Source organism: Xiphophorus maculatus, chromosome 10, assembly GCF_002775205.1.
Source record: "Xiphophorus maculatus strain JP 163 A chromosome 10, X_maculatus-5.0-male, whole genome shotgun sequence".
Taxonomy (NCBI): Eukaryota; Metazoa; Chordata; class Actinopteri; order Cyprinodontiformes; family Poeciliidae; genus Xiphophorus; species Xiphophorus maculatus.
The window spans coordinates 956,055-978,025 of record NC_036452.1 but is presented as its reverse complement, the minus strand read 5'-3'; the positions used below and the strand labels follow the sequence as shown (position 1 = coordinate 978,025).

The window sequence follows — 21,971 nt, the reverse complement described above, 5'->3', positions numbered from 1 at the left end:
ACGGATCGTGAAGCGGGTGGCATAGGAGCGAGGGCCGGTAGATCCCAGATCGGCGAGAGAGCGGCGGGAGAAGCTGTCTGGAATGAATGAGGCCTGGACCGGGAGGAACTCTTCTTCCATCTGAGGAGCGTCTGAAGGAAAAGAAGGCGCCGAGCCCGCGGCTAAGCGGCTTTTGTGACTGACATTAGAGGTGGAAGGACGAGCAATGACGACGAAAAGGATCTGGTGAGATGGCTGACTGAGAGCTGAGGCGTGCAGCTGAACAGGTTGAGCTCGGCTGGAGAGCGAAGGACACCATGGATGAAGGTCCTTATCAGCTGGGACTTGGTCGGTGATTGGACGTGACGTGGCTTGGTCCGGCGTTGATAGGTCGACGATTGTGGGCAGGTCGCTTCAATTAACGGGTCCCGGTGGGGATAAAAGAGTCTTCCAGTTTGAATTTGCGCCTAGGCTTCATTTTGACATTAAACTTGAAATGGTGTAAAAAGGTGTAACTGCAATTAAACATCACTGATATGTTGGAGGTAGATGGTAGGTGAAAGGTGAAAGGCAAGAGACATAGGAGGTTGAGCAACCCTGAGACATTAGCACAGACATCAGGACATAATGTCTGTAAGACAGTGATGGATATGAGATCATCTGTCTAAGCAGACAGCCAATGAAACAAGCCCAGCAACAGTGCTAGCCAAAGAAACCCTATAAAAGGTGGGAGCAAAAGAGGAACCGTTGTTGGATCCTCCGGGCAGCTTCGAGCCAAGAGATGGACAAAGAACTCTGCAGCTGAAGAAGAGCCGGGGCCACAGAGCCGAAGACTGTCCTGCTCATGGAGACCAACCCGTCAGGCCCACAACCTGTGGCTTCGAATCGCACTTCTCTCATCGGCTGGGTTCAGAGCCCACAGACAAAGAAGAAGAACTGGTGCCTTTTTTCCTGCCAGCACCAAGTCCTGTGTGACCTCACCATCCATGCGGAGAAGAAGCTCATCAGACCTACAGAGATCCCAGCCTTCGCCGATCAACATCTTCCTCCTCCTGCTGCAACATCTTCATCATCATCAGGCCAGGTCTGGGGTTCGAAACACCAAACTCCGTCCGTCTCTCTCAAAGGTTCCCTTTTTTAGTTCTCAGTGTCAGCAGTAGGGAAAGATAGACTAGATGATTGATTTTACTTATTTGATTATTTCTGCTACTGAATTAAGCTGTACTGACCCTTGCAAAAATGCCTTACTAATAAAATATTTAGCATAAAGAAAATCTAAAAGATGTTGTGGACATTCAGTTAATGAGTCGCCTTAAAGTTCTTTGATGGTTGTAAAATAGCTGTGATGTTTGATTCTGGAGAGGAAAAAGTGGAAAATGTTTTTAGGTTGCTGTTAGCCCAAATGTAAAACATCATCCTTGGGACTCGCCCGAGTCACTAAAACCTACCTGGTTCAATAACAAGAGCAGGTTGTAAAATAGAGAACGAGCGACCATTAACAGGTGTGCTCTGTGAAACTAGTTGGCTGCAGGCTGCTCAGTCTGGCTAATTCACAGGGGGAAGAAGGGTGAGACACCTGGATGTAGGCCGTCAGAAACCAGGCGAATCGTTTCTCGAAACCAGCTTAAACAGAGTTTACTTCAGTTCTGGACAGGGTAAATCCCAGCAGATTTAGGAAACTCAATTAACCCGTTAGAAGGAGAGCTGGTAGCACATCTCCCCTCTCAGAAGAGGAAGTACGAGAGTGAGAGAGTAGAGACAGAAAGGAGGGGGGGGGGTTGCGCAACAACAACTTTGAATTCAGGCTGAATATGACAGAATATTAGAACCAGCTACAATTTTGATTGTTTTTTTTATACAAAAAGGATAGAACAGAAACGGTGGAGAAAGTTTAACATTTTCTGCTGTTTGTCTTTGGGATGAAATCCCAACAAAACCTCCAGTTGGTGGATTTAATGTGAGAAACATGAAGGCAGAGTGTAAGACGTGTGAGCCAGCATGTCTCTGCCAGGCTGCTGTACCTCGGCTCTGTAGGGCAGGAAGATGGCGGACGCCAGGTTTCCTGTGACGCCGCTCAGCAGGTAGATGATGGAGATCCGGAGCCAGCCGGCCAACTTCTCCAAATCCCTGAGAACCGACATCTGGAAAAACACCGAGACCAGGCAGTGCAGGACGCTGCAGACACACAGGAGACGCCGCAGTCAGCCTGCAGCGCCACCAGCTGGCGGCGCTGCAGTTACAGGAAGAAGCTGACCGACCCGGCATGCAGGAAGAGAGACAGCCAGAGGCGGGAGAACTGATCTGGGATCTGTGGGTTGAGGAACGGCAGCAGGCCGCAGACATCGTCCATACAGGCCACCTGGAAGACACAGTGACATCATCAGGTGTCGACCATGAAGCCCCGCCCCTGTGACACTGCTGAAAATCTACTTTATCCAGTCCGTTTGCCTAGGCAAAGTCCGGTCCGTTGGTGAGGTGTGAACGCTAATCGACCTCTGACCTCTGGTCCTCCAAACCTCGGTCTGGGTTCAGTTTGAATGTGAACGCCAAGCGGACTAGAGAGCGCTCCAAAAGCAGGAAGTGGACTACAGCGCAGGGCATTCTGGGTAAATACAACCAAAGCTAACATGCTAGCCTAGCGCTAGCAGCAGAAATGGCTCCTGGTCTTCAGTCAAAGACTAAAGAGAAAAATCTGACGCCTCCATCTTGTTTCCATCTGGTGAAGAAGGAAGTTGCTCTCAGTGTCTTCAGAGGTTTTTGTGTCGTTTCCTTCAGTGGTTCTTGGTGCAGCGCCCCCACAGGCCAGGAGGGGAACAGGCTGGTTTGGGTCAGAACCACAGCAGCTGGAGGTGGAGCAGATGATGGAGTTTTTTCTGGTACCTGTGAGCAGAGCGTAGCTTCCTCATGGAAGTATCCGTGCATGAAGTCGCAGTATTCTCTGGACGTGATTTCACATCTGAAACAAACAATTCCTGTTTCACCTCCAGTTAACAGACATCCTGAAGCCATTGCTGTGTTTGGTTTTAAGGAACCGTGTTCTGGATCCAGAAGATTCTGTCCTGGTCGGGTTCTCACCGTCCCTTGGTGCCGATGCAGCAGGGCCGACCCGTGATGCTGCAGTCGATGTGAGGCAGGTTGGTGTGGTTCCCAGAGTCCAGCTTAGTGCAGATCTACAGGACCGACCAGAACCAGGAGGCAGAAGCAGACATAATAATAATAATAATCATAACAATAATAAAAATAATAATCATAAATGCGCTGGTCGTACCGGCCACTGTGTGATGTCGTCGCTCCACTCATGCGGTGAAACTGAAGCGGGTTCTTGGCAGATTCTGCGCGTTGAGCAGAAACAGTGAAGGTTACAGTCAATCTGTCAACATGTTGAACTTCAGCTTCGACGTTCTGAGGTGTAAAAATAAAACACATCCTGCAGATGAAACAGAACCATCCCAAAAACACAAATGCTGCAGTTTTCTATCTGACTGTGGAGGAGTACCGGCCCGGTTTGTGAACGTCACACAGGCCCAAAGCCTCATTCCTACACCGCCGTGCTTTGTGCTGAGGGAAGGTTTGGGTTTTCATCAGTCCAGAAGTTTTGACTGATGATTTCATCCTTTAGTTTACTGCTGGCCTCCAGAGCAACAAAACTCAGAAACCTTTGGGTCCAAATGCTAAGAACTGCCGACTCTGTTCTGTTCCGGGTCACCTGGGGTCCTGGTGGCAGACTGAGCCGTGTTGCCGTGGTTTCCCCTCTAAATATGGAGCGCTGGCGTGTTGAGGCCACTTCACCCAAACTGCCAGGGTGCTCTGCAGACAGACACAGTTCAGTTCAGCTTTAGTCTGAGGGAACCTGAGAGCATGGCGGAGTTCTTCCACCCACCGAACATTCCTCCTGCAGCGTCTGCAGGCAGCCGGAGCGGTCGTTCCGAACGCAGCAGCCGGATTGTCGTTCTCTCGCCTTCGTCTCCTCAATCAGCTGCTGGATCTCTTCATCTTGACGCATGCAAGGAGAAAACTTTGCCCCCAGGTGGATCAGCGCCTCCTGCAGGACAGCGGCAGAAACAAAAACTTTAAATAATCTTCAATGATGTTCTCTGCAGGAAGAAATGAATTAACTGTTTGCCTTACAGATCTGAACTACTAACATGAAAGTGAATTTTACAGTCGGTCTGTTTCCTCTTCAAAATGTTCATAATAGAATATTTGTTATATTCATGTTCACTTTAAATAATCTTACTTGAATTTTTCAGAATTCTTTGCTACTGCAAATTTTTTCATTTCTAATATTTGTTCAGCAACTTTAACATTTGTTATCTTCTCTCCTGTTAATATAATTATCTCTTTAAGCGTTTATCAAAATATTGTAATTGTTTTGTTACAGTTTCTGAAAGCGATTCAGTGGTTTGGTTCTCACCGAGCTCGGACCGACCCAGAAGTTCTGCTGCTGCACAAACTTCACGTTTTCATAAACTCCCTTATTTCTCAGCACCTGGATTGAATGGAAGGTGAAACATTCAGAGGAGAAGGATTATGGAACAGATTACAGATTATAATCCGGCTCACAGAGTCGACGGTCTCGTGTTGCGTGAACCCGATCGGCGCGATGCCGTAGATGGAGACGGACAGGACGGTGACCAGCAGGTGGACGAAGGTGATCCAGTAGCTGAAGAAAGGCCTGAAGAAGAAAACATGACGAGTCACAGAGCCGGCTGACCTTTGAACCCGGAGCAGAGGTCGAGCAGAGGTCGTGCCTGTGGTCGTCCATGTCTTGGATCTGTTTCTGGACGAAGCTGTCCAGGCGCTGGCGGTAGGTCCGGTTGGTGAGCCGGCCCACCATGCCCAGTCCATACGGCCTCTTGTCCCGGGCGAACAGCTTCTGGACCGGCGCCGAGATCCTGCGCCCGCGCCGCTGCGGCCTGCTCGCCGCCTCCCGCTGCGGCGGCGCGCCGTCCTTGGCTTTCCGCCAGCCTCGCTCCAGCGGCCTGCGGAGAGGGAGGAAGGAGTAGTCATGGAAACGCTCCGGTTTACCTGTGAGGTCACACTCGTGTTCAAAACTCCGCCCACAACATCAGGTGAGTCCGCTCCAGCTTGGTCCGGTCCAGAGCACTTCCTGTCAGAGCGTTTCCTCTCTCGGCGCCGGGCTGCAGGTCGGTCTCTGACGGCGTCTCAAACACGTCGTCGGCGTAGCTGGACGTCTCTTCCTGCAGCGGAAAAAAGTTTCTCAGTTATTTCATACCAAATCAGATTTCATAGGTTTTTTCTTCACTTTCTTTCCTAAAAAAATTATTATAATTTTCAAAAAGTGGATTTTATCTCAATCCTCAGAAGACGGAGTATCAGGGAAAAGCTAGGAGAATTTTTGTTTAATTACAAAAATAAAGTTGTGATATTAGCAGATTAAAGACACAATTTTACCAGCAGAACGTCTCAAACGTTTTGTTTTGAAGAAAAAAGTTTGTATTAGTTATCAGGGTCTGATGTGATCAGTTCAGTTTTCTTCTAAACAAACTCAGTTATTTGGAAAATCAATTGAAATTCCTGGTGACATTTTGATGCTGGCGTGTAAAAACATGAAACTTTTCTTTACCTGTAGAACGGATGGCAGCGTCACAAAATGATGAATGTTCCCATAAAGTTACTAATTTATCCTCCTAATATTACGACTTTAAAATTAATCAGTCTTCTCCTGACCACAACACTCACTGACCTGAAAGTCCAGATTAACAGAACGCTTAACAGAACAAGATGGCCGCCCTGAGCGATGACATCACTACAGAAGCCCAAAGAGCAGACTGGTGGGATAAAATCCAGATTTTTCTAAATTAAATCTTTGAAAACCAAAACATTTATTATTTAATAATTGATTTATTGCCGAGTCTCCATATGAAAATCCAACAACTGAGTGTGAGATCCAATCAACATCAAATAATACTACTTTATATAATTATTCTTCACATTTTTAAATAAACGGCGTTTCCTCACTCTGCTGAAGAACGAAGTGTCCAACTCGTCCGGGAAATCCGTCGTGTCGTCGTCATAGAAACTGGGAGGCATGAAGCTCCGCCTTCGCCTCCCAGCGCCGCCCTCAGCCGCCGTCCGACCCTGAAATCAACAACAGAACCCAGTCAGGACGCCGGGTCAGAACCAGAACCGGACCAGCCCGGAACAGGATCTGAGACCGACATTAAAAAATCTGTCAAAACAAACAATTATTCAGAGTTTGTGTTTGAAAAAACTTAAATAAAATTCCTGGATTAGCAGCTAATTTGATGGAAAAATTAGATTTAAATAAAAAGTGTCCCATTTAAAGACAGGAACAGAACGGTGCTGGGCCTCAGGAAGCACGGTGGTGGCAGCATTATGGCTCAGGTTTGTTTCCAGCATCTGGATGAGAAAAGGCTTCAATAAACTTCAAACTCTGATCATCAATTTATTTTCATTTCCTAAATGACCAACAATCAAAACCGAGCTCTATCTAGTAAAACTGTAGCTGTATTTATTAATATTATTAAAATATTAACATTTAAAGGGATACAGGACTAGTTGAACATGTTGCCTAAATATGTTGCAATTTTCCTATCACCTAAAAAATTGCTGTTTGTGATTCGCCAAAACTCATAATTACTTCAAAAATATTCATCTTTTGATATATTTTTCACCCATGGAGGTCTCCATCTCTTCACCGATGGGCTGATGACATCATCAGGGTCGATGACATCATCAGGTCCGTTCTCTACTGGAGTCTACAAACCGGACGGCTAACTTTTCCCCAGTACTTGCTGATCATATTGACTGCTGTCATTTTAGATGAAGCCACACTGTGTCGCTATGGGCTGTGATAAATATTAAACAAATAAACAGAAATTGAGGCGAATCGGGATAATTTCCCACCTGAGAGGAAGGAGCGCGCAGGGCGAGGGTGTGTGTGTGTGTGTGTGTGTGTGTGTGTGTGTGTGTGTGTGTGTGTGTAAATGACCGATGGCTTTAAAACGGCGGAAGAGGAGCAGTTATAGCAGAAAACAAAGAAATTTCATTTCCAAATCTTAAAATCCAGAGTTTTAATGAAGAATTTATAAAACTTTTAACTTTATCACATTTGATCATGTTACAAAAACAAACTAATGTTTATATTTTTGTCCTGAATAAATGAATATTTATGCAACGTTTCTCTGGTCAAACCGAGTTGAACAGCAGAGCCTCATTCACTGGAATTGATTCAGAATGCTCAAAAATTTGAGTTGGACTTTATTGAACATAGTTCATTAAAATTCAAACTAAAATAAATGTAAAGCAAACAAAAGAATAATGTATGATATACAGCTCTGGGGAAAATGAACTGCTGCACTGAAAACCTCCTGGTTTTTCACCAAATATTGATTTCCTGAGTTTAAACTTTTGTTTTGTTGTTTCTAAATGAATATAATTTTTTTCTTTGCATTACTTGAGGCCTGAAAGCGCTGCATCTTTTTCGATATTTTGACCATTTAAATAATAAATTTTTGCTTTTAATTTTGGAGACATGTCAGTAGTTCATAGAATAAAATGTTCATTTGATTCAGACATAAAGAGTAAAATCTGATCATTTTAACTGACCTCTGGCTTTGAACTCATCTTTACCTCATCTAATCAATTATTATTCCTATTAATTTAGTTTTAACTTTCAGTATTTTCTAAATATCTATAACTAGAACAGTGCATTAATATCTGCAAGCCTTTATATGAAATAAATGTTAAAATGCGTTTAAGTTGAACATGTTTACATCCTGTTTGTTTTGTCCTCTTTATGTATTTTATGTATCTCGAATTATTCGTTGATCATTTTTCATTTGCATAAAAGCCAATATTGGTCATTTAAGTTACAGAGTTTAATGTAAAACCTATTTTTGTTTCTATGTAAACTGATTTAAAATAAACTGGTACATTATGGAACCTAATAAAATAGTTTAAAATAAATGTTTATGAAGGTTTTTCTCTCATTAGTCATAATTTATTCAGAATCTCTGAACTATTTCAATAAAACAATTATTTCTAAATTAAAAATTGTGAATGAATTGAATTGTGGCCCTGAAATCAGAATAAATTCATCAAACTCTCAAATATTCTGTAACATTCACCAATATCTGATGTATTGATTTATTGATTGGCAGCAGGAGTCAAACCCACAACCTTCAGATAGTCTATGATTTCTCTGCCTGGACCAGCTGAACATGAAGCTGTGAATAATAATAATACAAACGGTGAAAATACCAAAAACCTACAAGCACAAATCTGAAAAGTGTGGTGTGTTTGTGTAAGGCGGCCCCTTTTACTCTGACACCCACAAAAAAAAAATGGCCTCAGACATTAATTAGTTGGTGAAAATAATCAACCTGAGTTACATTTCATCAGATTTGATTTAATTTAATTTTAAACTCAGTTTTTCATTAGTAACATTAAAATCACTGAATATTTTCTACTCTGTAAATGTAAACGGACAGAAACCAAACCTTCATCAGCGCCGCGGCAGCCTTGATGCTCATGACGGCCACGGACTCCCGCTTGCGTCGCCGTGGCAACCTGTTGAGGGCGGAGCGTGAGCTGGAGAAGGAGCAGAGGGAGGCGGAGCCTGGGGTGAGCGGCGTCTGAGGGGCGCCAGGTCCGTCCAGGTCATCCCCCATCCGGAAGGCCCGACCGCGAGCCAGGGGGTCCACGACCTGCGCACACACACACACACACACACACACACACACACACACACACACACACACAGACACACACACACACACACACATGAAACACGCACATCAAATGTCGCTGCGGAGGATTATTTTGGGAATCTAAAAGTTGTAAGGTTTGAATATTTAAATGGAAAAGGAAATTCATTTTTGTGTCATTTTTCTTTTATGTTTTCCACTTTATTGTGATAAAACTCAGACCATCAGCTCATCAGGTACGGTCTAGTCCAAGTATCACGTTTGTAAAACCCTCAGCTCATTAGTGGAAACATTTCTACTAATCAGTGTTGTTTTTTAAAATCAAACTATTTCTGTTTTCTCTTCAGTCCTGAATCAGTCGAACCCTGTTGCAGGTCACAGGTGTCCAACATGCGGCGCGGGGGCCGTTTAGGGCCCGCCATTATAATTTAAGAATGGACTAATTTAGTTTGAAAGATGAAACACTTAAAAAAAACACAAATTAAAAATTTCTTAAAATGGAAAACATGAAGTCTTTATCAGTCATGTTTTTGTTTTTAATTACATTTCATAGTTTAATTACTTTACAGTTCATAGTAAAAACTAAAAGAATTAAAGTCGCTAAAAGAACGTAAATGATCAGGTTCATTTTGACAGCCCTAGAAAAAATTTAATCCTTTTTGCACTTTAGTGAAAAATAAAGAAAGGAAAGCTTCGTGTCATTTGAACTTTGAACTGAAAATGTGATGAGGAACGAAGAAACCAAGGGAGAGAAAAGGGAATGTTTCTCCGGTTCTTTCCTGCGTCCTGAGCAGCTAGCAGCTAGCAGCTAGCCTACCCGCTGCATCCCGTAGCGGTGGCGGCGTGGGGGCGGGCGGGGTTTGGGGGTGGGGTCAGGGTGGGGGTCGGTGCTGGACAGGGACAGGCTGTCCAGGCTGAGCAGCGTCACCTGGGCCTTCAGGCCCCCGAACAGCTGGCTGCAGTGCTGCAGGCTCCGCCTCCTCCAGCGCTGGCCGCCGTCGCCGTCCTTACTCACGCCGAACCAATCAGCCGTCCCCCTGCAGCAGGACAGGCGCCATCAGAACCAAAACAAACATGTTTGTTAGCGCCACAAGAATTCAGGGTCAGAGTTCAGATTTACATTTTAAGATGTAAAATATCCATGAACTGTTTTACCTTCACTTATAAAAATGCTTTATATGTCAAACATGATTTAAAAGAACCAGCTGTTTGCTAACTGCTGCTGGCTAGTCTGAAGGAGCTGAGTGGGGGGAGGAGCTGAGGCTCGAAGGCGGGGCCAGGTCCACCCAGGCGTTTTAGATACCAGAAAGTACGAAAAAATCCAGAGAAACACGTCATTTAGTCTGAGTCCGGTTCAGAGGTTCTGGTTCAGAGGTTCTGGTTCAGAGGTTCTTTAGAGAACCAGTGAACTGAGCCGAACCCAGAGCTGAAGATGGATGAATCCAGGAAGAAACCAGTTACTCTGACTGGAAACCAGTTCTGCAGAAGAGGTCAGACTGGAAACTTTTGTTCTCCTTCACATCTTTCTGTTGGTTGATTCCATAAAATCCAAATAAATATTTTCAGTTTTATGTTTTTAACATGAAGAAAAAACTTGTGAACAATGTGAATAAAAAACTATAAAGTTACATCATTTCATCACTTCATCATTTCATCACTTCCTCATTTCATCACTTCCTCATTTCATCACTGCAGATCATTTCATTAAACAGAATCAGATGTTTTTTGTCTTTTTCCACAGAGAAAAGCAGAAAGGTGAAGAAGAGGAGCTGAATGTCAGGAATGAGGAAGAAACCAGCAGGAGAAACTGAACCGTTCAGCTTCATCACTAAAAGCTGCAATTCTGATGAAGATCAAATGATCTGACAGTAAAGAGTCAGATGAACAGTTCAGGAACTGTTCAGTTCTGGCTCAGGTCCTCTCTATCGTCCCTTTAAATGGAACGCATCGTAAATTTTTAATGATCATTTTTCTTAATAAAATCTAATCTGTTTTCCATCATTTTTAGAAAAACTTCTCATCTTTCTGATTGGCTGCCAGTCGAACTCGCCATGCTGCTTTTCTCCTCCAGCTAGCATGCCAACTAGCATAGCAACTAGCATAGCAAGTAGCGTAGCAACTAGCGTACCAACTAGTGGAAAGAAAATGGAAAAGTTTGTGAGCAGAAAGCGGCTGTATGAAGATTCCAGCTGCAGAAAAGCGTCCTGGAATCAGGAGGTATGAATTCATTCATTCATTCATTCATTCACTCTGAATGAATGTTTGTGTTTAGAATAAACTGATAACTGGGAGAAAAACATTCTGAAGTTTCTTACATATTTTGCTGCATCTTGTGTGGGTTTGCAGATGGAAATGGAAAAGTTTGGAAACGCTGCTGTAGATCAGAGTAATAAATAAAAACGAGGGCAGGCTGTGCTTCATCAGGAGGAAGAGGAGTGCTTAGAGAGCTGAACGTTACATAAACACTCATCCGTCATCATGGACAGCAGCAGCACCTTTTAAGGCTGAACATGACGGGGAGGAGTAGTGCTGCGGGCTCCTCCTGCAGACAGGAATGTTTCTGGAACAACTTTGGAAAAACCAGCAGAAGCGGCCGAGGAAGAGTTGTGGGTTCTGCTTAGGGAACGTTTGTAGGGAACGTTTGTAGGGAACGTTTGCTCCTTTATTCCAGATGGAGACGAAGCTCAGTTTGATTTGACGCTCAGTTGGAACCGAGTCAGGAAAAATCCTAAAAGTAAAATCAAATATTCTGGTCTTAAAGTTTCACAGTGATGGAAATAAAATCATCCAAACTCAGAATTTAAATAAACACAGCAGAAAGAAGAATGGTCATATCGCTATGGCAACGCATGGCTTCCTGTTTTCTCCACCTGAGCAGCGCACCCCCTCCATGTCAGCCTCAGACCGACCCAAACCGGTTCCCACCGGTACCTGATGATCTGTTTGGGGATAGACGAGCGGCGCCGGGCCAGAATTTTAGGAACGCAGGAGCGCCGGCGGCCGGTCGACGCCGTCCTGGCGCGGCGCTGGCCCTTTGGAGGGACGGTGTTCAGGCGGTCGAAGTGAACCCGCTTCTCACTTCACTCAGCAGGAAGAGGAAGGACAGCAGACAGGAAGAGGAAGGACAGCAGACAGGAAGAGGAAGGACAGCAGACAGGAAGAGGAAGGACAGCAGACAGGAAGAGGAAGTGTTAAATCAGGCAATCAGAAGCAGGAAGAGAGAAAAAACTGATTACTGAGATTCAACAGACAGGAAAGGGACTGAATTGATTATTTAAATAATACTCTAATAATTTAGGGATTTATTAATTTTTAATTGGAGCAAAAATGAAACCAGAATTGAACAAAAACATTTTGCATGTAAGATAAAATTAAAAACATAAATGTACCAGAACTCCTCTAGTTCAGTTTTAGAATAGAATAGAATAGAATAGAATAGAATAGAATAGAATAGAATAGAATAGAATAGAATTACTTTGTTCATCCCAGCAGGGAAATTATTCCGCAGTTACAGCAGCATAGAGACAAGACACACAACAACCACCACTGAGTAGCAATTGTAGACAAAATAAAGTAAAATATGAAATGCTGTCAATATAAAAGCAGCTTAGAGCAGTCCTTACAAAGATTCAAAAAATGCAGATATGTATATGTAAATATATGTACAGCAAGTGTGCCACAGTACAGTTGTGCAAATTGTACTGATTAGTGCAGAACAATGATTTATCTTTTATTGTACAGTGAGATGGCATGTGGCAGGAAGGATTTCCTGTATCTGTCCCTACGACAGCGGAGCTGGAGCAGCCTATGTGAGAAGGAGCTCCGCTGTCTGTCCACTATGTGGTGGAGAGGGTGCTGTTTATTGTCCATCATAGACAGAACCTTCTTCAGTGTCCTCCTCTCCACCACAGTTTCCAGGGACTCCAGCCTTAGTCCCAGTACAGAGCCAGCCTTCCTGATGATTTTGTCCAGTCTATTAGAGTCGCTGGCTCTGATGCTGCTTCCCCAACACACAGCAGCAAAGAAGATGGCGCCGGCAACAACACTGTGATAAAAGGTCTCCAACATCTTGCTGCACACATTGAAGGATCTCAGCTTCCTTAAAAAATAGAGTCTGCTCTATTAGCGTCACCTGAAAAAATCTCTATTCATCACCTTTTCCTATCAATTATTAATCTATAAACAATAATCACCAGATCAGCTCCACTATTAATTCTCATGTTGATGTTAGAAGGATTTTAATCTGCAGATTCATCGTTTGTCACAGAAGATCAAACTTTCACTAAGGAAGCCATGTTACTCACTTTTAGGCAATAAAAAAACATTATTTAAAAAATGAATCACATTTTTTATTTGCATTTTTATTGTATTTCTAAGGTATAAAACATCTGCAGTGGCTAAAGAACCAACAGATGGAAAACTTTGATATCATCCAGAATTTTATTATTCAGATAAAATTTAAATATAATCAGGTTTTACTTTATCCTTCATTCTGTTGATTCTGTTTACATTTTATTTTTCTCCCACCTTGGTGCCAGGAAAATGAAATAATAATAATTATTATTATTATACTGATAAAAATGACAAATCTGCAGAATGTGATATTTTTACTGATTAATCATCAGAAAATAATCACTAAAATAATTAATGACTAAATAATAATCAGTTTAGCCCTGAAGAAGCAAGAGGAAGAGGAGCAGCAAGCAGGTGATCTGAGATGAAGGTGTGTGTGTGTGTGCGTGTGTGTGTATCTGACCTCTTGATGGACTGCATGACGGCCATTTTCTCCACTGGAGGTTTGAGGTAGACGTTGGACGTTTCCATGGCAGCAGAGTGTGTGTGTGGATTTTCCCCGGGCATGCTCACACTCCGCACTCGCTTCACTGGCTGCAACACACACACACACACACGCACACACACACCCACACACACACACACACATACACACACAGCATAAGAGGCTGGATCAGCTGGATCCCAGGTAAAGTTCCCTGTTTCTCTACCTGGAATTCAGTTTTGTCTTGCGCCTCGTTGCTGCGTCTGACTGCAGCAACATGTGGCCCAACATGCGGCGCGGCGGCCTGCGGCGGCTCGTCCGGCGTCAGCTGGATGGTCGGGATGTCCAGCTTCAGCCACGGCGGTTTCTTCCTCTGGAAGCTGTTGGTTCTGCTTCCCGCCCCATCCGGGTTTTCCGCCTCCATTTTGGACGGCCAGCTGGAAAACCAGCAGAAAATAGAAAATTTAACAATTTCAGTTTAAATGTTTTATAGCAAAAATGTTAGTTTGTGCCGCTGTTGCTTCAAGGATTTTAATAAATATTTCCAGAGAGACTGGCAGCGGCACTGCAAATCACAACCACAGATATAAAACCATAATTAAAACACAATATGGATCATAAAAGGAAACAAATAGAAAACAGACATAAAGGTCAAAATAAAACTAAAATGCAGCTCAATTTTATTCCTAGTGAAGGTGATTTTGAGTCAGAGTCTGATTGGTCGGTCGGTCCTGCAGCACCAGAACCCCGTGATGACATCATGACAGATATTATGCATGTTCATGTTTGCTGCCATGATTAAAACTGTAACGACTGGAAATGATCAGGAATGAAAATTAGATGTTAAAAAGAAGCAAAAGAAAAAATATCTGCAGAAATTTGACTTGTTTTGATGCATAAAGAGAAAAAACTGACACTGAATCGATTTGCTGAAACAGGAAGTAGGAACTAAAGCATGAACACACACACACTCTCTCTCACACACACACACACACACACACTCTCTCACACACACACTCTCTCTCACACACACACACACACACACTCTCTCTCACACACACACACACACACTCTCTCTCTCACACACACACACACACTCTCTCTCACACACACACACACACACACTCTCTCTCACACACACACTCTCTCTCACACACACACTCTCTCTCACACACACACACACACACACACACACACTCTCTCTCACACACACACACACCACACTCTCTCTCACACACACACTCTCTCTCACACACACTCTCTCTCACACACACACACACACCACACTCTCTCTCACACACACACTCTCTCTCACACACACACACTCTCTCACACACACTCACTCTCTCTCACACACACACACACACCACACTCTCTCTCACACACACCCTCACACTCTCACACACACACTCTCACCAGCTGCAGCTTCAGCCTTTCTGATTCTCCATCAGAACCAAAATGGACTCAGAAATCCTTCGCCGCCGCCAGTCCTTCCTCCTCTGTCCAGCTCAGTTCTTCCTCTCTGGGCTTCATGACAGTCAGATTATAATCTGTAATCCCTGAGCGTCACATGACCCGGCCCGCTGGCTCAGACCAAGCCCGGACCGGACCAGAACCGCCGTCCGCTCATCAGAGCCCAGAGGAAGAGACGAGGCTAAACCAGAAAACATTTACAGATATGATGAGGTTCAAGGTTTCAAATGATGAAAATACAAACCTGAACAATTAATTTATCTGCAAATCAAAAATATTCAGCAGTCAAAGCGTCCAGATCCAAACATTCATCTGAACTAATTCTGCCTCTTTATGAACAGCACAGAAATATTTACAAGAAAGACTCTTTATTTCGCTTTTACACTTTAAATGTCTTTTTATTAAATACATAAAACCGTCCAATCAGAGCAAAGTTCATCCAACCGTTATGTAACCAGAAGGACTGGAGCAGATTAAAATGAATTATACTATTGCTGCCGAGGCCCCCCGCCCCCACCTGCCTGCCAGATGTTAGAGCCGACACACACACACACACACACAGACACACACAGAGAGACACACACACACACACACAGAGACACACACACACACACACAGAGACACACACACACACACAGACACACACACACAGAGACACACACACACACAGAGAGAGAGAGAGACACACACACACACACACACACAGAGAGACACACACACACACAGCGTGTTTCCTCCATGTTTCAGCTGCTTTATGCTAACAAACACAAATAAATCTGTAGCCTGACGCTTCGTCTGATCAGAGAAACTGAAACAGAGAAAAACAAAGAAAGGCTGAAGCTGACCTCTGACCTCTGACCTGCCATGCTGCTGCTTAACGCACTGACTGAAAACTTTACACACTTCAGTGTGTAAAACAGATTTTAACTTTTCATCCTGATCATTGTTCATCCACATTACAGAAACATCTGGAAGATAAAATAATCAGACCTGATGTTTAGTTTAGTTTAGTTTAGTTTAGTTTAGTTTGGTTTAGTTTGGTTTGGTTTAGTTTGGTTTGGTTTAGTTTGGTTTGGTTTAGTTTGGTTTGGTTTAGTTGCCCAGTCAGACAAAACTGACCGTCTTTATCAAACATGTTGGCAGTAAATCAGATTTAAAAACTTGTCGGCTGAAACTCTGAGAATCTGTTTCAAATGCATGAGAATAAATTCAGGAGCTTAAAGATGATTTGTTGTTCATAACTCGGAGACGTGGATGAAAAAGCAGCTTAGCCGTGGGAACCAATCAGAGCGCAGGACCGAATCTTCTGCTTCCTCTGAACCAATCAGCTGAGGATGAACTCAACAGAACAGCAGATAAAGTAATCCAGAGCGCCTAGATCTCTGCCACTGTCATAAAATAATAATAATAATAATAATAATAATAATAATAATAATAATAATAAGAGGAGTTATAAGCAGAGGGCTGGGCTGCAGCGTGACGTAAAGCAAAGTTTGAGTTTCCACAGTCAGAGTGATGCATGTATGGAAACCTGACCCAGATACACACAGCTGGTCTGAACAGGAAGTGACACAGAGACGTGTCACTTCCTGCTGCAAACCTCAACATAGACAAACAGCTGAACTCTGTCAAAGATGTCTGCAGGAAGGAGGACAGAGAAGAAGACAAAACTGAAAACGATGCAACAGAAAATCAGCAGAAGAAGAAAACAGGAAAACCTTCAATGAGATCATGGAAACAAACGGAACCACTGAGAGACGGAAACAGAACGCATCTGTTGATCCAGCAACATGTTGCCGCTGTTGGGTTGCATGTTTACGTGGACGTCTCACACACACACACGCACACACACACACACACACACACACGCACACACACACACGCCCAGCCCCTCAGCTGCAGCTCTACACGCATACGAAATTAATTTCTATTAAGCGTTACTCCAATAGCTAAAAATGTAATTTACACCAGGTGAGTCTTTCTCCCCTGAGAAAGTGGACCGGTACCGGTACCGGGCTGATTCTGAGCCTTCAAATGATTTTAACAGAAGTTTCTCATAACTTAGAAGTTGATGTAAAAATAATGTTTTAGCCACTAAATGATTTTGCTCAGCAGCAAACAACATAGAGCAGCTCATCATGTAGCAGCTTGTAGCCTGAAGGACAAACATTTAGCTAACAATGTCAAACATTGACAAGTTTTAATTATTCTTATTAAAGACGGTTTGAAGCCAAAATAGCTCAGAAATATCCAGAGCCACCATGAGAATCAACTCATTTAAAGTTTAAACTCTAGCATAAATGTTTACTGCTGAACTGGACCGGTCCAGGTCGCTATCAAGCTAATGTTCTGTTAGCAGCTTTACTAATCTTTTACATTACATTAGCAAGGCTCATTAAAACCTTTATCTTGGCCTTTTCTATTCTTTCTCTTTCTTTTCTCCTTTTCTGAGACATTATTTTGCTAACTTAACTTCTGACCTTTGGACCTTTGGATGTTCTGCTCGGCAGCTCGGTACCGAGGAAGCGTGCGGTACCTACCGCGGCCTCCAGGAGGCCCGGAGAGCAATTTATTTTTCATTTTATCCATAAAATAATAATTTCTACATACATTACCATATATGTTATTGTAAAAACAAATCACTTCGTAATGAAATTGTGTGTTTTTGTTATTATAATGACAGAAATTATTACAAAAAAAAAAAGAAAAATCAGCTCTACTGAGGGGCCCCTTGGTGGCCCTAAGCGGCTGCTTAGTTTGCTTATGCCTTAGGCCGGCCCTGCTCCAGTCCTATCTTCTTAGTAAAGAGCAGTTCAGAAGACTCGGATCGGTCGTGAATCTCTCATCACTATAGTCAAAACCTCCACACAATAATTCAGGCAGTGAGTGACATTTTTTTCATCATAAATGCTAATGTGTCTCTTATAGCTAACTTTGCTAACATCACGTCAACGGAGCTTAACTTTCTTTGAGCTTCTTTTCTAAGTGACGAAAAAAGTTAGACGTAGTTCCCACCGTCTGAAAGCGAAGCGCTGCTGGACTAGCTGTCGCATCGGATTTCTTATGACTTATGCAGCGCAATTTTATTACTGACGATCTTTACAAAGATCTTCTGCTGCTCAGAGGAAACCGCTGAGCTGAGACAATCAGAGAGACGTTCAGCTCCAGATATCAGCAGGATGGAAAATACCTGCTGGTTTTTCATTAATCACACCTATAAAATAAAATATGTGTAATCTTGCTTCATGTATCCAGTTTTGTTCTTTCACAACTTGCATATATTTCCTTTTTATGTGTTTTTTATTTAAGTCTGAAGAAATTTAATTTAGGATTTGACGACAACAGAAAATAAGAGTAAAAAATGAAAGAGACGAGAGACGGATTAAAGAAATCCTCATGTAGATCTCTGGGGATCAGATCAAATCTCGATCATTTGCTCTCTGAGTGGATGACAAGCTGCAGTTTCTGCAGCATCAGTTTCTGCAGCACCAGTTTCTGCAGCATCAGATTCTGCAGCATCACTGCCAACAGTTACAAATGTAAACAAAGCATTTTTATATATTTTATACTTTAATTTAGAAAGTTTATCAGAGTTGGAATCCGTTTTCATTAATACACCAAAACTTCTTGTTCTATAATAATGCAGTAAACTAAAATACAATTTTACATGTTTAGTTTATCAGAAAGACAATAAAAAAACTTAAAAGGAAAGACAAATATGTTTGTGTCTTTCATAGTAAAAACCTGGGACTCTGTATTTTAAGGACTTTGTTTGTTCTTGTTGTGGTTCTCTGGCAGCCCGGCGCCTCGGGTTTGGTAACATTAGCAACACCAAATATTACATAATTTAACAACAAAACGCTGCAATAAAAGTGGGAGAAGTTGGGAAATAATCACCATCATTAAAGGTTTTACTGCCACAACATGATGAGCTGCAGTCAGATCAAAACCTTCGCTGATTCAGAAACCAGAAAAAAGCGGCGCTGAGAGAAACCGAGCCGCTGGCAGACCGACTCATCAGAAACCTGCTGCCGACCCAAACCGGTTCTCCACGCCGCAGCGCGGCACTTCCTCCCACAGCCTGTTGGAACTCGCAGAACGCGCCAGACCAAGCGAAGGGGAGAACATGCAACAAAATGCTGCAACAAAATGCTGCAACAGAACGCTGCAACAAAATGCTGCAACGGAACGCTGCAACAAAATGCTGCAACAGAACGCTGCAATAAAATGCTGCAACGGAACGCTGCAACAAAATGCTGCAACAGAACGCTGCAACAAAATGCTGCAACAGAACGCTGCAACAGAACGCTGCAACGGAACGCTGCAATAAAAATGCTGCAACAGAACGCTGCAACAAAATGCTGCAACAAAATGCTGCAACAGAACGCTGCAACAAAATGCTGCAAAGGAACGCTGCAACAAAATGCTGCAACAGAACGCTGCAATAAAATGCTGCAACGGAACGCTGCAATAAAATGCTGCAACAGAACGCTGCAACAAAATGCTGCAACAGAACGCTGCAACGGAACGCTGCAATAAAAATGCTGCAACAGAACGCTGCAACAGAACGCTGCAATAAAATGCTGCAACAGAACGCTGCAACAAAATGCTGCAACAGAACGCTGCAACAAAATGCTGCAACGGAACGCTGCAACAGAACGCTGCAATAAAATGCTGCAACGGAACGCTGCAATAAAATGCTGCAACGGAACGCTGCAACAGAACGCTGCAACAAAATGCTGCAATAAAATGCTGCAACAGAACGCTGCAACAGAACGCTGCAATAAAATGCTGCAACGGAACGCTGCAACAAAATGCTGCAACGGAACGCTGCAATAAAATGCTGCAACGGAACGCTGCAATAAAATGCTGCAACAGAACGCTGCAACAAAATGCTGCAACAGAACGCTGCAATGGAAAGCTGCAACAAAATGCTGCAACGGAACGCTGCAACGGAACGCTGCAACAGAACGCTGCAACGGAAAGCAGCAACAGAACGCTGCAACAGAACGCAGCAACAGAACGCTGCAACAAAATGCTGCAACAGAACGCTGCAACAAAACGCTGCAACAGAACGCTGCAACAAAATGCTGCAACAGAACGCAGCAACAAAACGCTGCAACAGAACGCTGCAACAAAATGCTGCAACAGAACGCTGCAACAAAATGCTGCAACAGAACGCTGCAACAAGATGCTGCAACAGAACGCTGCAACAAAATGCTGCAACAAAATGCTGCAACGGAACGCAGCAACAAAACGCTGCAACAGAACGCAGCAACAAAACGCTGCAACAGAACGCAGCAACAAAACGCTGCAACAGAAAGCAGCAACAAAACGCTGCAACAGAACGCAGCAACAAAACGCTGCAACAGAAAGCAGCAACAAAACGCTGCAACAGAAAGCAGCAACAAAACGCTGCAACAGAACGCAGCAACAAAACTTTGCAACAGAACGCAGCAACAAAACGCTGCAACAGAACGCAGCAACAAAACGCTGCAACCTTTTCACACCGTGGTTTTGGATTCAATCAGCTTCCTGCTGCAGTTCAGCTTCTGTTTTTGACATAAATCAGAACTGTAAATCTGTCTCAATCTTCCCTGGGATTATTATGGGATTATAATGGGATTACTATGGATTATGGATTATACTTGAGTTGTTTGTAATGTGAGTGTTGTTTATTTATTATTTCTCAAAGTTTATCTAATGCTTTTACTTCCTGAATAATTAACTCATGTAAACCTGAGAATGTTATCTGATTGTGAGATTAAATAAATCGGCTTCAGATTTTAACGTTTCAAGGAGAAACTTTCATTAGAAAAAACTGCATCAGGTTCAGTCAGATGAAGTCATCGTTTATCTTAAAGGGGCAGAATTTTATGTTTTCCAGGCACAAAGTGTCATTTTGTAGCATAATTAATTCATATATATATATATATATGTTTATATACATATATATATATATATATATATATATATATATATATATATATATATATATATATATATATATATATATATCTTTATATGTATATAAACATATATATATGACTTAAAATTAATTTTACTTTCTGATTTAACTCCTTCAAATTGGGCCTCTGTCTCTTTAAGAACTCCTGCTGTTTCTGAAGCTCCGCCTCCAGGAAGTCGTCCCAACATGGCTCCTCTATTAACCCTTTAAGGTTTTACCAGCGTTGCTCCTAACAGCAGCTCCTATAATGAGCTGGTTGCTAATTGCTGCTGGCTAGTCTGGAGGAGCTGAGAGGGGGAGGAGCTGCGCCTCGAAGGTGGGGCTAGGTCCACCCAGGCGTTTTAACAACTGAATGGTTGCCATGGAGACTAAAGGATTTCTCAAACAATAAAGAATTGAAGCAACACTGCAGGTTTGATTCTGATGAGGGAAAAATATAAAAATGTTGATTTGATATCAAACTGCCCCTTAAATACAGAAACATCTTCTGTCTATGAAAATCCAACCTTTAATAATAAGTAGAGTAAAAACAGTTTCTGTGTGGTTCGGATCTGAGGTCCGTTTCCTGTCTGTTTTGGATCGACTCAGATAGTTGTGTGCTCTTATTTAATGATTGTGTTTTTAGAAGACCTGAATAAAGTTCCCTGAGCGGAGAAACAGGCCCACAGCATCACCAGTCCCCCACCGAGATGAGATTTGAAATTAATCTCATCTCCATAGCAGCCAGGAGATGCTCAGTGTCACACCAGACCCAGTTCTACTAAACAGTTTCACCCGAAGCTGCTTCAGCTCCATCTGGCCGATTAGCAACAGGAAGCAGCCGGGGCTCTAACAGAGGACAGAACAACCTAAACTCCATCCATCCCTCCCTCCCTCCCTCCCTCCCTCCCTCCCTCCATCCATCCATCCATCCATCTTCCGCTTATCTGGGGTCGGGTTGCCGTGGTAGCAGCTTCAGAAGGGAGGCCCAGACTTCCCTCTCCCCGGCCACTTCTTCTAGCTCTTCCGGGGGAATCCCGAGGCGTTCCCAGGCCAGCCGAGAGACATAGTCCCTAAACTCATGAACAACTAAATACTAAGA

At 43.2% G+C, this 21,971-nt stretch overlaps 1 protein-coding gene across 5 annotated transcripts in view; it reads right to left on the bottom strand.

Moving 5' to 3' along the window:
• The window catches only part of LOC102231127 (inactive rhomboid protein 1-like), a 38,595-nt gene that overhangs the window by 9,887 nt on the left and 6,737 nt on the right, over positions 1–21,971 (bottom strand). For 2 of the 5 annotated variants that reach the window (XM_023340465.1, XM_023340469.1), the window contains exons 3-19: positions 13,676–13,886; positions 13,429–13,559; positions 11,604–11,750; positions 9,490–9,709; positions 8,466–8,672; positions 5,962–6,081; positions 5,044–5,180; positions 4,731–4,961; positions 4,543–4,654; positions 4,394–4,468; positions 3,860–4,021; positions 3,686–3,786; positions 3,248–3,311; positions 3,055–3,149; positions 2,860–2,935; positions 2,238–2,338; positions 2,001–2,154 (exon numbers count right to left, since the gene is read on the bottom strand). In XM_023340465.1, coding sequence (XP_023196233.1) covers positions 2,001–2,154; positions 2,238–2,338; positions 2,860–2,935; positions 3,055–3,149; positions 3,248–3,311; positions 3,686–3,786; positions 3,860–4,021; positions 4,394–4,468; positions 4,543–4,654; positions 4,731–4,961; positions 5,044–5,180; positions 5,962–6,081; positions 8,466–8,672; positions 9,490–9,709; positions 11,604–11,750; positions 13,429–13,559; positions 13,676–13,886 — 2,344 coding nt within the window. Of the gene's footprint in view, positions 1–2,000; positions 2,155–2,237; positions 2,339–2,859; positions 2,936–3,054; positions 3,150–3,247; positions 3,312–3,685; positions 3,787–3,859; positions 4,022–4,393; positions 4,469–4,542; positions 4,655–4,730; positions 4,962–5,043; positions 5,181–5,961; positions 6,082–8,465; positions 8,673–9,489; positions 9,710–11,603; positions 11,751–13,428; positions 13,560–13,675; positions 13,887–14,865; positions 15,104–21,971 lie in introns of all 5 variants that reach the window. The other 3 variants (XM_023340468.1, XM_023340466.1, XM_023340467.1) reach the window with 3 other exon arrangements.